General features: G+C 43.6%; 1 protein-coding gene across 6 annotated transcripts in view; it reads left to right on the top strand.

The window, feature by feature from the left end:
• wdr17 (WD repeat domain 17) overlaps window positions 1-16,486 on the top strand; it is a 118,757-nt gene that overhangs the window by 36,439 nt on the left and 65,832 nt on the right. For all 6 annotated transcript variants that reach the window (XM_041186523.1, XM_041186522.1, XM_041186521.1 and 3 more), the window contains 4 exons: window positions 662-792; window positions 2,985-3,110; window positions 9,060-9,215; window positions 12,972-13,036. In XM_041186523.1, the coding sequence (XP_041042457.1) occupies window positions 662-792; window positions 2,985-3,110; window positions 9,060-9,215; window positions 12,972-13,036 (478 nt within the window). The remainder of the gene's footprint in view (window positions 1-661; window positions 793-2,984; window positions 3,111-9,059; window positions 9,216-12,971; window positions 13,037-16,486) is intronic.

The raw sequence follows: 16,486 nt of genomic DNA, 5'->3' as shown, positions 1-16,486 counted from the left end.
CGAATGATGGCCTTGACAGCTATGCCACAGTTACTTTTACAATTTTAAGTCTTCACAGGCACCTCCAACTGGGGACCCCCTCGCAGTCTCCCACCTACATCGGCGGCATCCACTTCTCCTTGTGGGGCTGCTGTCTGCCCACAACGTCGGATGCTCTGATCGGTCCTCCCACCTCCGAAGCCCAGCACCCATCAACTAATCGGACGGGTCTTCCAAAGGAAGCCGGATAATTGGCTACCTGTGGGAAGATCATGCAGGCAGACGAAGCTCGGACACCATCAGGGTCAGGACCCGCAAAACACACACGCCCCCCGCCCCCCACTGAGAATACTCATTCCAACATTTCAAGTGGATGACCTTTTATCTAAACTGTAAGATTTTAAGACATCAGCCAATGACACCTTTCGGGTTAGGGTCCCTCAGATGCTGGCTACACAGTATGCACGACGAAGCCTAACTAGCAGGGCACGCCACAGATGACCTGCTTCAGATCTGACCTATCTTGTTCACATTCACAAAGACTTATGAAAATTTGGTCCTCTCAAATATGTTAATATCACTCTCTGACTGATCAGTCATCTTGGGTTCCTGTATGAGAATGGCAGTACGAAGAGCTTCTTCTTGAGCCAATTCACACCAAAATTAACTCTCTCTCTTTCAGATCGTGCAATGGCATCGGATGCTCCACCTCTACTCTGTGGGAAAGTATCCCGAGATATCAAGCAAGAGCTGGATAAAATCGCAAGTAACGTGCGGATAAAGAAGCTGAGATGGTTCTCTGAATGTTTGTCAGTAAGTCCTTTTATCGTCACCACTAAAGTTCATGAAGGTGCCTCATTGTTAATTCGGCAATTAGACTTGACCTTTAATTCATCGGCTCCTGGGTAAGCAGCACCTCAATTTTAAAATTCTCATTCTTGTTTTCAAGTCCCTTCATGGCCTTGCCACTCCCTATCTCTGTAATTCCCTCCAACCCCACAACCCTCCAAGATATCTACGTTCCTCTGATGCATTGGTGCATGAACTGGTGCATTCCCCATTTTAATGGTAACCGTGTCTTCAGCTGCCAAGGCCACAAGTTTTAGAATTCCTTCCCTAAATCTCTGCCCCTCTGCCTCGCTTTCCTCCTTTAAGACACTCCTTAAAACCTACTTCTTTCACCAAGCTTTTGGTGATCTGTCTTCTTATCTGGCACGGTGTCATACTTTGATTTAAAATCCTCCTGTGAAGCACTTTGGGATGTTTTACTGCTTTAAGGGTGCTATATAAATAGAAGTTGTTGTTGAAGGGAGGTCTCTCCTGGCTGTGCCCTTCTGAAGCATTTACAGACTCACCAACAGCCAAGTTTACTGCCGAAGCATTGAAGTTGATGTGGAGCCTACATAATATTGCTACAATGCTAAACTCCTCTCTCCAACCCTTTAGTAGAGTATTTATTTTAAACAGCTTCACACTTTTGCCGAACTAGTAGAGTGAAGAAATCCAAATGGATGTCTTAAACGTAATCACAAAGCGATTTAAATATAATTGTTTCACTGCCTTTACCCATGTGCTAAGGGAATCAAGGAAAGGGACATTTGCCCCAGCAACATAGTGAAGGCCCAGTGTAAAAATCGTCATTCTTTTTTCATTGACTGAAAAGATGTTACTTGATGAGGGTGGAAAACCTATTGTGTCTGTGCACAAAAAGCAGTTACATTCTTTTTGTACATTCATGGGATGTGGGCGTCGCTGGCTAGGCCAGCATTTATTGCCCATCCCTAATTGCCCTTGTTCAGAGGGTATTTAAGAGTCAACCACATTGCTGTGGGTCTGGGGTCACGTGTAGGCCAGACCAGGTAAGGACAGCAGATTTCCTTCCCTAAAGGACGTTAGTGAACCAGATGGGTTTTTATGACAATCAGCAATTGTTTTGTGGTCATCATCAGACTTTTAATTCCAGATTTTTATTAAATTCAATTGAATTGGTGGGATTGATTTCTAGTGCAGTGATAAAGAGTGCTTTTACTTGACCTTTAATGCTCATTTTATTTAAGGTTATGCTCATTTTATTTAGGTTCATGGCAGTCTTGATGGCAGATTCCCCAGAGATGCCTTTATCCTGAACCCTTAATAAATGCCATTAAACAGTCAGTCAGCTCTGGCAAACCTGAAGTAAAAAAGTAAAATTGTCCCATTCACAATCCCTGCTCTAACCCTGGCTTCACCTTTCTGACCTGTTCAACTGTATTACCTATACATAGCACCTTATAAATGTGCCTGCTCTGTTCTTCCCACTGCTACAGCTCTCCTTCCTCTGAATTTGCCTTTGTGTCTAAGCACACGTCTTTTGCATCTTAACTTCCTTCCTATTGGTACTATTTCCAGGGCAAGGGTCACTGGATCACATGAAGCACTTTTTTATTATTCAAGAAAATTGCAACTGACCCCTTTTACAATTCATGCAAATTCTTAACAGACCTTTTCAAACTTTTGTAAACACAACTAAAGATTCCACAGGCATTTTGAAGAAATTACAAATCCTCCTACTGCACTGTTTCCGGTTCAAAGGCCATCACAGGGATAACTTCATTGAAGTGTTCAAGATATCAAGGGGGTCAGAGAGGATAAGCAGAGAGAAACTATTTCCACTGATTGGGAAGTCTAGGACTGCAGAGGGGAGGGGAGGGGACGGGAGGGAGGGGTGGTGGGGTGCGGTGGTGTGGTAAAGTTTAAAACTTTGAGCTGGAGCTTTCAAGAGCGGAATTAGGAAATGGACCTACACAAAAATGCAATTTGGAATGCATTCCGAAGACTCAATTGATGCTAGATCAGTTGTTAATTTTAAATCTGAGATTCATAAATTTTTGTTAACCAAAAGTAATAAGGTATATGGGGCCTCGGCGCTTATAAGAGTGATATCTTAGATCAACCTTGATCTCATTAAATGGTGAAACAGGCTTGAGTGATTCAATGATCTAAATACGTGCCTGTGTACTTTTTAGCCCCCAGGAGGCAGTAAGAATCTCTGGGACTTGGTGGCTGTGTTAAAAGACCAGGATGACAGTCTTCTTCCACAAAACTACTGCAAAGGAATAATGCACATGAAACATCTGGTCAGGTTCAAAACTGTAAGTAACGTTTGCAGAGGGTTTATCACACTGTTTCAAATTAAATCTGGTATCTCAAATCAAAGATAGGCTCACAAAGGAAAATATTTGACCAATGTAAAAGTAATTAAATAATGAAAGGATAATGTACTGTGATTCAAATATCAGCAAGGTCAGGACTAACATATGTGGTTTGATGTTATGCTGTACGATTAGAAGTAATGAACGGGCGAAAAGATTGAATTCCTTTGCCTGTTATTTTTCATAACAAATTACGGCCACATTGCCACCAAGTGTTTTCAAGGCAGCAAATAGATTCACAAGAGAACTAAGATGTAATTTCCCATTTGGGAACATACAGTAGCAAAGTTATTATGTTACATTTTACTATTTGTTCTTGGGATTTCAGTGTCTCTGGCTAGACCAACTTTTATTGCCCATTCCTAATTGCTCTTGAGAAGATGGTGATGAGTTGTCTTCTTAAACTGCCGGAGTCCATGTGGTCATTGGTGACGGAGGCCACTGTCCATCAATTCAAGGTTGACATCTATTTAGGGTCACAAGTTTTTGCCGTGGGACTACATGTGACTGAACAGGCCAATTCTCGACCCACAGATCTTTGGGCATATGGGGCAGGATGTCCCACAAGATTCTTCAGAAGTCTTCAGAATGCAGGATTTGCTTTCTTTTCTGTCCTTCTCTGCCGCCGCTCTACCTCACCATTAAGACATTGGGATTCAAAGTGTGATGCAGCTTGATGGACAGGTTGTTGCCATTTTGATTGATTGGTAGAGAGCTCCTTCCAGTCCCCCACTGCTGACAAGGTGTGCTCAGCATGGCCTCATTATAATAGACACTCTCTTACACCAAAAAGACAAATACAAAACCACATGGAGGTATTCTAGATCAAAGCATTGGCACTTCTGGAATTATGTCATTGTTCAGTTCAAAGATCTCAGTGATGTCTTTATCACTCTGTATTAATGTCAATGCTGCAGCACTTCAAGGAGAGCTTCAGTGTGTCTTTGAAGCATTTTCTTTGTCCTCTCTTGGAACGTTGGCTATTTGAGAATTGAGAAAACAGGACCTGGAGGAGGAAATACTTTTCGACCACCTGGACACAGTTTCCAGCCCATCAAAGTTGATTTTGCAGGAGTTTTGCCTGAATGCTTGTGGACCTGGCTTCAAGAAGGAAATGAGAATTTGTTTGACAGTCCTCCCATTGAATCTGGAGGGTGTGGTGCAGGCATTGCTGATAGAATTTCTCTAGCACTCTCATGTATCGCTGATCCAAGTTTCATTGCAGTACAGGAGTATGGTGATTACAACTGTCCTGTACACTGGGACTTTTGTTGACTTGCGGAGGTCTTTGTTGTCAAACAGTTGCTGCCATAGTTTGTAGAAGGCCGAGCTGGTGCAGCTGATACTCTGTTGGATCTCCTCGTCAATTATGGAGGCTTTTCGAGAGACGTAAGCTGCTGATGTTTGGGAAGTGCTCAACATATTCCAAAGTCTCTCCATCAACACATCTGGGAGATGGAATATTTGGCTGACCAGGTGTAAGTTGATATGAGTTTTGTTTTGGCCACATTCAAGGACAGGCCGACTTACTTGTATGAAGAATTGAAGAGATCGAGATTGGCTTGCAAATTTGGTGCAAATTGGACAACAGCACTGCAGTCATCCACAAACTGTAGATCTTGTATGTCTCTGGTGGTCAGTTTAATTTTGGCAAAGAGGAGGCTGAGGTTAAAGAAGTTAAACGTAACCAATATGCCACCGTCATCGGTGCTTATGCCCAGACCCTTGACTCTGATGAAGATGTTAAGGAAAAGTTCTGTTCTGACCTTGATGAAGTCCTTCCTGCCATCCCAAAAGCAGAAGAGACCATCCTTCAGGGGAACTTTAATTCCAGGGTTAGCTGTGACCCCGCTGTCTGGGACAAAACCATTGGGGAAAATGGTGTGGGAAAAGCCAAAACAAATGGAGTCCACTTGCTGACAAGGTGTGCTCAGCATGGCCTCATTACAACAGACACTCTCTCACACCATAAGGATCATATCATTGCTCGGGTCAAAGATCTCAGTGATGTCGGTATCACTCGAAATAATTGAACTTTTGGTACAAAAACGAACAGCCTTCATTGTGTTATGCAGCAACCCAAGGCTGCAAGTCAAGCAGGCAGCATTCCAACAGCTCCCATCTAGTATAAGTACAGTCACGGTGCTGTTAGGAAGGGTGTTGCAGCAATAGTGAAGGAACGGTGACTGACCTGGAGGGGAAGTTGTAGATGGCAGTGCTCCCACACACTTGCTGCCCTTGTTCTTCTAAGTGGTAAAGGCCGTGGGTTTGGAAGGTTCTGATGAAGGTAAGTTGCTGCGGTGCATCTTGCAGATGGTACACACTGCTGCCACTGTGTGCCAGTGGTGTAGGAAATTAATATTTACGGGAGTAAACAGGTTGCCATTCAAGCAGGCCACTTTGTCCTGGATGGTTTTGAGCTTTTTGAGTATTATTGGAGCTGCACTCATCCAGCAAAGGAAGAGTATCCATCACACTCCTGGCTTGTGCCTTGTGGAAAGTTTTTGCAGGGTCAGGAGGTGAATTACCCCCCGCAGAATTCCCAGCGTCTGACCTGTTCTTGTAGCCAGTATTTATATGGCTGGTCCGGTTAAGTTTATGGTCACTGGTAACCCCCCCAAGATGTTGATAGTGCGGGTTCAGCGATGATGATGCTATTGAATGTCAAGGGGAGATAGTTAGATTCTCCCTTGTTGGAGATGGTCGTTGCCTGACACTTGTGAGGCATGACTGGACTAATGATGTGGAGACAAGAGTTCAAATCCCACCATGGCAACTGGGGAATTTAAATTCAATTAAATCTTTAAACCTGGAATAAGAAGTTAGAATCAGTAATGATGACAGTGGAACTACTAAATTATCATAAAAACCCATCCAGTTCATGAATGTCCTTTAGGGAAGCAAATCTACCGTCCTTACCTTATCTGGCCTATATGTGACTGCAGACTTATAGCAACATGGTTGACTCTTAACTACCCTCTGAAATGGCCGTGCAAACCACTTAACTGCACCAAAGAAGGTAGCTCACTCTTCACCTTTTGTTGGGCAGTTAAGGATGGGCAACAAATGCTGGCCTTGCTAGTGACACCACATCCTGTCAAATGAGTTATTTTAAACCCTGATATCAGTGCTGGTCATCTCAGCCCCATTACTCATAATTTAGCATCTTCTATGCACTTCCTGGAAAAATTAGCCAGACCAGTTGCTGTTTCCTTTACAGTTCTCAGCAACATAATAGTCAGGTTTTTTTTTTTAATTCATTCACGGGATGTGGGCTAGGCCAGCATTTATTACCCATCCCTAATTGCCCCTGAGAAGGTGGTGGTGAGCTGCCTTCTTGAACCGCTGCAGTCCATGTGGTGTAGATATACCCACAGTGCTGTTAGGGAGCGAGTTCCAGGATTTTGATCCAGCGACAGTGAAGGAACGGTGATATATCTCTAAGTCGGGATGGTTCTGAAGCACATATTTTTTAGTTCCTTCTCAGGAGTTGGGTGTCGCTGGTAAGGACATCGCTTGATGAGCATCCCTAGTTGCACTGAAAAGGTGGTAGCAGTGTTAGTCCACCTTCTTGAACTGGTGCAGTCCGTATAGTATTGTTACAGTTTGATATGATTGAGAAGCTTGCTTGGCCACTTCAGAGGACAATTAAGAGTCAACTGTGTTGGTGTGGGGCTGAAGTCACATATAAGCCAGACTGGATAAGGAAAACTGGTTTTCTTACCTAAGGAAAAAAATTGGATACAGGTCGAGTATTCTTTATCTGAAAACAGAACACCGAAAACCTCCAAAACCACACACGTTTTTAACTTCATCGATCTTTAGCGCAGGAAGTCTAGTTGTTTGTCAGCACTCGCGCTTTTTGTAGTGAATGTGTCAAAGGAACTTACTACAGGTGCTCTGTATTTATTATTCAGTGACACATCCTACTTTTCTAGCCATTTGCTTTATTTTAGGCTATAGCTAGCCTAGGCTTAGGCTATTGTAATGTAAGTTTATATGCGATACACGAAAACCGAAATTATCTGAAATCCGAAATACAATTGGCCCCGTGGGTTTCGGATAAAGGATACTCAACCTGTAACTTCATTGTCACTTTTACTGATGCTATCTTTCTTTTTCACTTTGATACTTTTGAAACTGAATCAAAACTCCCAAAAATTGCCATGGTGGAATGTCACTCCATGTTCTCTGGCTTATTTGTCCAGGAACGTAACCACTGCACTACTGTACCCTTAATTCTGAATTTGAGTCAGGAAAAGAATAAGAGAATATATAGAATATATATATATATATATATATATATATATAGCAAGGATCCTAATGAAGTGCACAACTTTGGCAAAACGTGGGTGATTACCCACAGTTTTCATTGAGGCAAGTTTGCAGTCATGTCCAAATGGAGTGCAAGAATTTGCTAGAATCCTAGAAAAGGAGGAGACCATTCAGCCCATTGAGTCTGTGCTGACTCTTTTTAAGAGCAACCCAGTTGCTCCTGCTCGCGCGTCCTTTCCCTGTTCCCCTGCAGTATTTTTCTCCTTATAGTGTTTGTTCCCTTTTGAAGGAACTATTGAATCAGCATTCACCAGGCTGTCAGATAATGCATTCCAAATCCTCACCACTTGTCGCGTAGAGAGGTTTACCTCGCGTTACCTCTGGCCCTTTTGCCAGTCGCCTCAACTCTGTACCCTCGCGTTATTGACCCTTCAGTGATTGGAAACAACGGACGGGATTTAATCGGCCAGATGGGGCCCCACCCACCGATTGGAAAACTGGGCGAGGTACCTCTGTCAGTTCCGAGGAGGAAGCTCCATAGTATTAAATGCCCTTCGGACACTTAAGTGGCCAGCGGGATTCCCCGGATTTAGGACCTTGGCAGTGGAAATCAGAGGCCGGCAGCTCCTCATTGCCGTCAGCGCCACTGGGAGTGGTGGCAGCTGCCAGTAATGCACCCACCAGTGCCGCAGGATCGCCGAGGGACCCCAGGCCAAAGGCGAGTGAGGAAGTGTGAAATGAGGTGTTTCAGAGGCAAGGGAACAGGAGCAGCTTTTATTGGTTCCCTCGATCGGGCACCAAGTGCCTGATAATGAGAGACACCCTCCGGTTGGCTGGGTGGCCTTTAGGAGGCACAGGAACCCATTTAATGCCTGACCCACCACTACATTGTGGTGCGCTTAGAGATAATGGGTGCCAACTGGCTCATTAATGAGCCTAATTAACATCCCACCACCGGCGCCGTCTGGGAATTTTGCACTATCCCCATCCGCCCTCCGACTTAATTGGGGGAGATTTTATCAATGCCAGGAGTCTGAGCAGGGTCCTCTCCTACAATTAACCACAGCCACGTTGATACCACCACTGCTGCAGCCCCCCCCGCCCAACACACCCCACCTCCTACACCCCCCCCTACCCCCCTTCCCCCGCCCAACCAACAGGCCGCAATAAATTCCACCCAATTTCCCTTTATTTCTCTTGCTTTTCTCAATTGAAGTGCATCAATTCTCAGTTAAGTCATCTGAAGCTAACGCAGAACCCACTGGTGCACTCTCATCCTTGATCTAACACCTCCTGCAGTCGTCCCAAAAGGTGGGCCTGAGGATGTCTTCGGGGGGGGGGGCGGGAACAACATCTAAGTTGTCCCACCCAAAAGGGTTTATGCCATGTGACAATGGTGGGAAGAAATGATGAGCCAAGTGTACAAAACAAGCATATTGTTTAGAATCGGTTAGCGATACATAAAAATTAACATAGCCTTTGAAATAGTTAACGTGACTTTTTTTTATAAAACCATCACTCTTTCGTACATTTATATCTACTCTTAGCCTTGCCCTCCAAATGAACATTGACTATCATACATGAATTGTTTAAAGTTAAATTTATTTTGATTAGTCTAAAGCTCAAGAGTTAACAACTGTGAAGATGTCCAAGTTTGGAGGTGGAGTTGGCGCTCCAAGCAAAGAGGAGAGGCTGAAGGAAGCGGCTGAGATTCACCTGCGATTGGGGCAGATCCAGCGATACTGTGAGCTAATGGTGGAACTCGGGGAGGTAAAGCACTTAGCAGTGACAATCGGTCAGGAATTGAGTGGCACGGTTGATTAAGAACTCACACACACATAGCTTTTTCATTTCTACATGGCTTCACTCCATCACCCACCAGAACTCGAGAAAAATGGCTACATTTGCAGTTACTACATGGTTTTCACTGAAGCTTCGGCAGATCAGAAAATCCCTGTGTAGATTCTACCATACAGTCTTCTCACCTGTGGGACTTGAGTTTAAGTTCATTCAAGTAGATGTAAGATGAATGTGTTCCTTCTCTGGTAGCTGGGTTTAAATATAATTAATATGGACCATGTTAGCGCTGGTCCCTGTGGATCCAAATACACAAACTACCTGTCATTTGGCACAAATTGACGCTAATTGAATAACATTAATGCAATTAACACAGATAATAAAATTAAATGCTGAAGCCATGTTTAGTGCAGTCAGATAACTCTACTGGGGTTAAGGCTATCTTCTATCTGTCTGTTGGAAGTGAACACATGCTGCAACTATCCTGACTGCGGCTCATGTCAGTAGTAGCCGTGAGGCTATTCTGTATTCCTGAGCAACATTTACTGACCACAATGCCTACTGATTCACTCAAAAATGTCTTAACAACTGGCCCCTGGATAGTCCATTTGGCAAAACCAGAAAACAGCTGAGCCCGATACCAACAGGCTCCAGATTCGATCAACTAGCTGGTTGCATGAGAGATGTTTAAACTGCCTTGAGCTTGGGGAGGAGAGAATCAGCCAGGTCATTCCTGATGTCAAGTGTGATTATGTAGACATAGCTGGGTGTGGCATTGCTGTCTGGTACAATCAAATGACAATGCCACATATATTGTCTTGGCTCAGGCATAAAGAATAGCCACAGGAGCCAATATCACAACATAGACCACAGCAAAACAGAATAGGAGTATTTTCATAAGGGGAGAACTCCTACGTACATTCAAAAAATAGATTCTATCCATCACTCTTCAGACTTCACACTTTCGTGACAGGTACAAAAAAACTTTGAGAGAAGTATTTTTTTTTAAAAAAGGAAGAAAGATTTCCAGACATTCCCTTCCGTTGCCATCCCACAGCCTTCCCACAACTTTCCCTGTGGATTGCATCTTGATATAGAAGGTAGTCTGCAAGTAGTCATTTGATAGCACGGATCCTGAGTATTGCTGAAAAAAGAGACATGCTTTCACAACTTTTCGTCTTGCACTCATCAGGATAGACACAAAAATGCCAAATTTCAAAGGGAACAACAATTTACATTGCTTTTTAAAAGGGGTGCTAATTGGTTGGCAAGTCAACTCTGATTGGTCGAGATGTTGTCATGGTGAATGCACCTGGAAGCTACTGTCCCTCATACTTTTGTTTATAAAACAAAATGTGCAATTTCTGGGCGTATTACTTTTGCCTGCAGAGAACAGGTCAGGCTCACAATGTTGCTCACTTACACTTGCTAAAAACTACTTATGTTCATATACAGGGACCTGTCCTCTGCAGGGAAAGGGAATATGCCCAGAAATTGCACATTTTTTTTATAAACAGAAGTATGGGGGAACAATAACTCCCTGCTGCATTCGCCTTGGCAACATCTCAACCAATCAAAGCCGACTTGCCAATCAATCAAAGCCAACTTGCCAACCAATCAGCACTCCTTTTCTCAAGCAGTATAAATTGTTATTCCCTTTGAAATTTGGCATTCTTGCATCTGTCCTGATGAATGCAAGACAAAAAGCTTTGACAGCACGTCTCTTTATTTCAGCAATACTCAAGTTAGGCTGCACGCTCCCATGACCCCGAGAGCTATGCTGGCAGGGGTACAAGTCCTGTTAGGACCACCAAAGCCAGGTAGGTCAAATAGTAGGAGCCAGACTAAAGGCAGCCCATGCACTCTCCTGAGAGGGGATGAGTCAGGCAAAGGACATGTCTATGCTAAGATATCTTTTGTCACAAAAATATCCCAGTGACTAGAGCATGTTACAGACTTGCAAATACAGAGAGTAACTGTGGAAAGTCACAATATGTTGGATGTATAGCTGAAGAAAGCTTTGTGCCAGTCACCACAGGAGATTCTAACAAGCTAAGTAAAACAGTTAGCCTCTAATTGGCCTTGGGCAGTGTTTAAGAAGACCTGTCCTTTAAATGATCTTAACATGCATAATTATACCTTGAGGCCTTAAAGGGACATGCCAAGTTACACACTGCCTGGGAAGTAAGGGCTCAGCTAGATGGCACAGTTCAAAAATAAGGTGTCTCCCATTTAATACAGATGAGAAGGAATCCCTTCTGTCAGAGCGTCATTAGACTTTGGAATCCTCTTCCACAGAGAGCTGTGGAGGCAGGGTCATTGAATATATTCAAGGCTGAGTTAGACAGATTTTTGATTGACAAAGCAGTCAAGGGTTGTGGGGGCTGTAGCAGGAAAGTGGAGTTCAAGCCACAATCAGAACAGACGTGACCTTATCAAATGGTAGAACAGGCTCGATGGACCGAATAGCCTACTCCTGCTCCCATTTCTTGTTTGATCTACATTTATGAATCTTCGCTGCCAGTGTTGAGCTTTGTTGTTTGGGAGTGTGGTTGAGGATAGGCGTATAAAATATCAACCCTAATTCTGTGACCTGCCCTTGCAAGGCTGCTTTCAACAAAGAGCCTTGAAAAATGACTAGAATGTGTGGTTTTGTTGGAACTTTAGTTGTTATATATCTTGGCACTCATTCCCTGCTAAAGCTTTCTAACTGAAATAGGAACATCATAATTTGCAACACAAAAGGGAAGTTATTCAGCCTATCTTGGCTTTGCTCTCTCTCCATGGGAGTTGTATCTTCATCTGCCTGCATTATTTGCCTGCCCTTCCCTTAAAAGATGCAAGGTCTCTGGGCCAAACTATTTGCTGTGGTAAAACTATAGTTTGAACAGAGGCCATAATGTATGTCAATGTCCAAAAGAAATGTTTAAAAAGTAATTTATGTGGTAAGAATGTGGAAAACCTGCCTCAATATCTTTTTGTATTTTGCGTAAGTAATTGGCACCTTTTCTGAATTTTGAGAACCATTCTAGATTAAGGAAGCATTGTCTTCATGAAAAAGTATTTGAGAAGCACCTTTAAGTGTTATCAGATTGACATTTTATACATAATGAGGCGATGACAGAATTCCGGGTAACTCATGTTGTTATGTGCTTGTAAATCAATGAAAAAAGATTGACCAAACTGTTTTTCATGTTAACAGTTCCCCCTTTAACAGAATAGTTTCTTGTGTATCCATTGTGCTTTGCAATAATGAGTAGCGAGGTGGCTATTTTAACCTAAGTTGCCAGGTGGGTGAGCACATGGTTGAAGGGAGGGGGAGCCACGAAAATCAATATGCTGTCTAGCAACAGATGACAGCTTTCCACGTTACTCTTGATCAGACCTGGCAAATGATTCCTTCTTTGCATTAAAAGATAATTCACCCTCATTACAAAAAGGCCAAAGTGTTTTTATATTGTGTGTGTGGAGCAGGATTTAAGCAACCAAAAATAACTTGACATTTTAAAATTATACATAAAATTTTCTTTGCAGCAAGATGAACTAAAAGGTAGAAAGAGCAGAATCGCCATGGCAACACCTAAACCTAGTACTTTATCTTGTCTTCCTCTGACATTGTTATCAGAATTGAAATAGGTGACAGTGTGCCAAGGTTGCTGTGATATTTATAAGAGACATTTGAGGAATGAAGAGTATGTCTGAGTGAGATAATCTTTATTGGTTTTTCAGTGGGATAAAGCGCTATCAGTGGCACCAGGGGTATCAATGAAATACTGGAGGAAGCTGATGCAAAGGTGAGCACTTTTTTTTGTGTAGAGTTATGCAATGATTCCAAGTACTCTGTTGAATGACCAATTGGCTCATAGGTCTATTCTCCCAGTGTCTTGGCCAACATTTTGCCCTCATTCAAAATAAAATAGATTTGTTACTCAAGCTCATCTTGTAGGGCACTGCCAGCTCAGAGTTGGCATCATATCTGCTGACCTAACAGCAGTTACTGCACGCCACAAGCAGTAGGAAATTCTGGTCAGTCCTGTGACATAGCCCCATTTCTAATGAGACTGTTTGATGTGACAAAGCACCATATAAATACAAGCATTTCTATCATCAACTTATATTTATGGAACTAAAAACATGTAACTTGGTCATTCGTGTGTGATGAATGTCTACACCTTCAGAAACAATTTAAAGATGAATGTTACAGTGCAAATATGGGAAATCCTTGTTTACAGACAAACATAATCTCAAATCCACTTGCACAGAATGTATTATAGATCTGTAGATACAGAACATTGTCACAATGTTGGCATGCAGTCAACGATCAATATTTATCTATTTTTTAATCCATTTTTTACGGGGATGTGGGCATCACTGGCTGGGCCAGCATTCATTGCCCATCCCTAGTTGCCTTTGAGAAGTTGGTGGTGAGCTGCCTTCTCGAACCGCAGCAGTCCATGTGCTGTACCTACACTCACTGTGCTGTTAGGGAGGGAGATCCAGGATTTTTAAACAGGATTTTGCTGCATGTAATGAACCTAAACTGGACATGTAATTCTTTTCAATCTTGTCTTTAAGCTACCCAAGCAGTTGCCCCTTTCACTAAACCAACATCAACAAGGTGAGAATAATGGAAGCCAAATTATTAAAACATGTAAGACCCTATTCTAAAATTCTTTGTAAGAAAGAAATGAAAGAATTTGCATCTATGCATAATGCACCTAATTATTTCCACAGGATGTTCCAAAGCACTTGGTGACAATGGGATTATTTTGGAAAAGCAATCATTTTGGTTATATCGGTAAGACGCTGGCAAAGTGGTAATGTCACTGGAATAGTAATCCAGACGCCCAGGCTAATGTTCTAGGGGTATGGGTTCAAATCCCACCACGGCAGCTGATGGAACTTAAATTCAATTAATAAATCTGGAATTGAAAAGCTCATCTCAGTAACGGTGACCACAAAACCATCACACTGACTGTCATAAAAACCCACCTGGTTCACTAATGCCCTTCAGGGAAGGAAATCTACTGCCACATGTGAATCCAGATCCACAGCAATGAGATTGACTCTTAGCTGCCCTCTGAAATGGTGTAGCAAGCCACTCAGTTCAAGGGAAATTAGGGATGGGCAACAAACGCTGGCCTTTCCACTGATGCCCCAATCCCAGGAAAGAATAAAAAAAGTAGGTAAACAAGGCAGCCATGTTGCACACAACAAAATCCCACAAACAACAAAGCAATAAATGATAAAATAACTTATTGAACGTGAAAAATAATTGAAGCTGCATGCTGTCACATCCAAGTTTATCAAGAGACTTAAAATTGCTGAAATAGTTAGGTTCAGAAGATGGAAACGAATGAAGGAGCAGGTCATACATTTGGAGGATGGTAGCACAGTGGTAATGTTACTAGACGAGTAATCCAGTGGCTCGGAGGACATGAGTTCAAAACCCAACACAGCAGCTGGGGGAATTTAAATTCAATCAATTAATAATGGTCTTAAAACATCTGGATTATCATAAAAACACATCTGGTTCACTAATGTCCTTCAAGGAAGGAAATCTGCCACCCTTACCCAGTCTGGCCTACACAGGACTTCAGATCCACAGCAATGTGATTGATTGTTAACTTCCCTCTGAACTGGCCTAGCAAACCACTCAGTTGTGTCAAACTACTAGAGGGAAGAAAGCACTGTGAATGTGCCTGCACCACATGGACTGCAGTGGTTCAAGAAGGCGGCTCACCACCACCTTCTCAAGGGCAATTAGAGATGGGCAAGCGATGCTCCTATCCCAAAAACAAAGAAAAAATTACATATGGATGCCAGAAGGGGTGAACAAAGCTTTGATTTCTCCCGCTCCCTTGAGCTTCTGATCTCCACTTCGAAGAGGTGATAGATCTGGGGAGGATAACACAAATTTAAATGCTATTTTTCACCAGGCCTTCAACTGCAGTATTAACCAAGCCTTTTTGTTAACTTGCCAACACTGGCAATGGGCGGAACCGGCCCAGATTCGCACTAAGTGCGGTAGCAGGTGGGTAAGACGATGTTTTACCTGCCGGCCGCGTTGGCGGCTTTTCACGCCACATCGTCCTAAACCCACCACATTCATAATGCATTCCCGGGAAACACACCGCTTCCATGGCAGGCGGGCTCTCATTTACCTGCAACGCCATCACCTCGCTGCCTCATTACGCTGGGCGCCACACAGCTCAGTGCTTCCAGCCTAGGACTACTGCAGGGAAGATGTCCATGAAAGGCAAAAACTGCAGCATCCAGGTTCAATGCCTTTTGGATGCCGTGGAATGCCTTTTGGATGCCGTGGATGCACCCCCCGATGTCCCCTACCCCTGCTCTTGTCGCAGGATGGGCAACAGCGCTGACCAACCTGACTTGAGAGGCGGTGGCAGCGGTGGTCAGCGCCAACGCCCTTCAAAAAAGGACGGACACCCAGTGCCACAAGAGGATGAAGGATCTCCTCCATTCGCCAGGGTAAGTCGCTCTTCTCATCTGGCCTGGCAGGTGTCCTGCTTATACTCTCTCCATCTGTATTCAGGCAGGACAAGCTGGCACGCAACAACAGGGAGAGGTCGCAGAGCCGTGGAGGAATGCCTGAAATCAAGGTCCTCACAGACTTTGAAAACAGAGCCATCCAGCTGGTCAGCGACGATCTGGACCGTTCCTGTGCAGGCGATGAAGTCGGTGGTGCTCTACCAAGTGAGGATCCAGCTGTGAGTGATGTGTCCTGTTTCACAGGCCACTGCCATGCACTAATTATCTCTCCTTGCTTCCGCAGGCACATCTGAGGATCAGCTGACAGAGTCCACAACCCAGCGCCTCCAATCAAGCCTGGAAGAAACCTCTGAACCTGAAGGTGCCCTCCTTGAAGTCCCTTCACAGCACTCACCCACATCCTCCACCTGCACAGAGACACACACCTTGGTGGGACCTAGCTTTAGAGTAGCCTCAGGATCACAATCTGGTGAGCACATCACACTGTCTGATCCACAGCAGGCGGAGGCAGGGACTTCCCAGGTGTGGTAATTGTGCTTTTATTTCGTGTGTGAAATATCTTTAAGAAGAATACTTGTTAAGGAAAATCACATTATCTTTAGTACCCAATAGGAGAGTAGCATAGGCTACCTCTGTAGTTAGTAGTTTGTCATGTAGAGATAGAATTTGAAGTGAAAGCACATGTGTAGTTGCTGCTGAGTATCTTTGTAAATAAACTAAAAGTTTCTACT

This window comes from Carcharodon carcharias, chromosome 4, assembly GCF_017639515.1.
Source record: "Carcharodon carcharias isolate sCarCar2 chromosome 4, sCarCar2.pri, whole genome shotgun sequence".
Taxonomy (NCBI): Eukaryota; Metazoa; Chordata; class Chondrichthyes; order Lamniformes; family Lamnidae; genus Carcharodon; species Carcharodon carcharias.
This window is presented reverse-complemented; position numbering and strand designations above follow the sequence as displayed.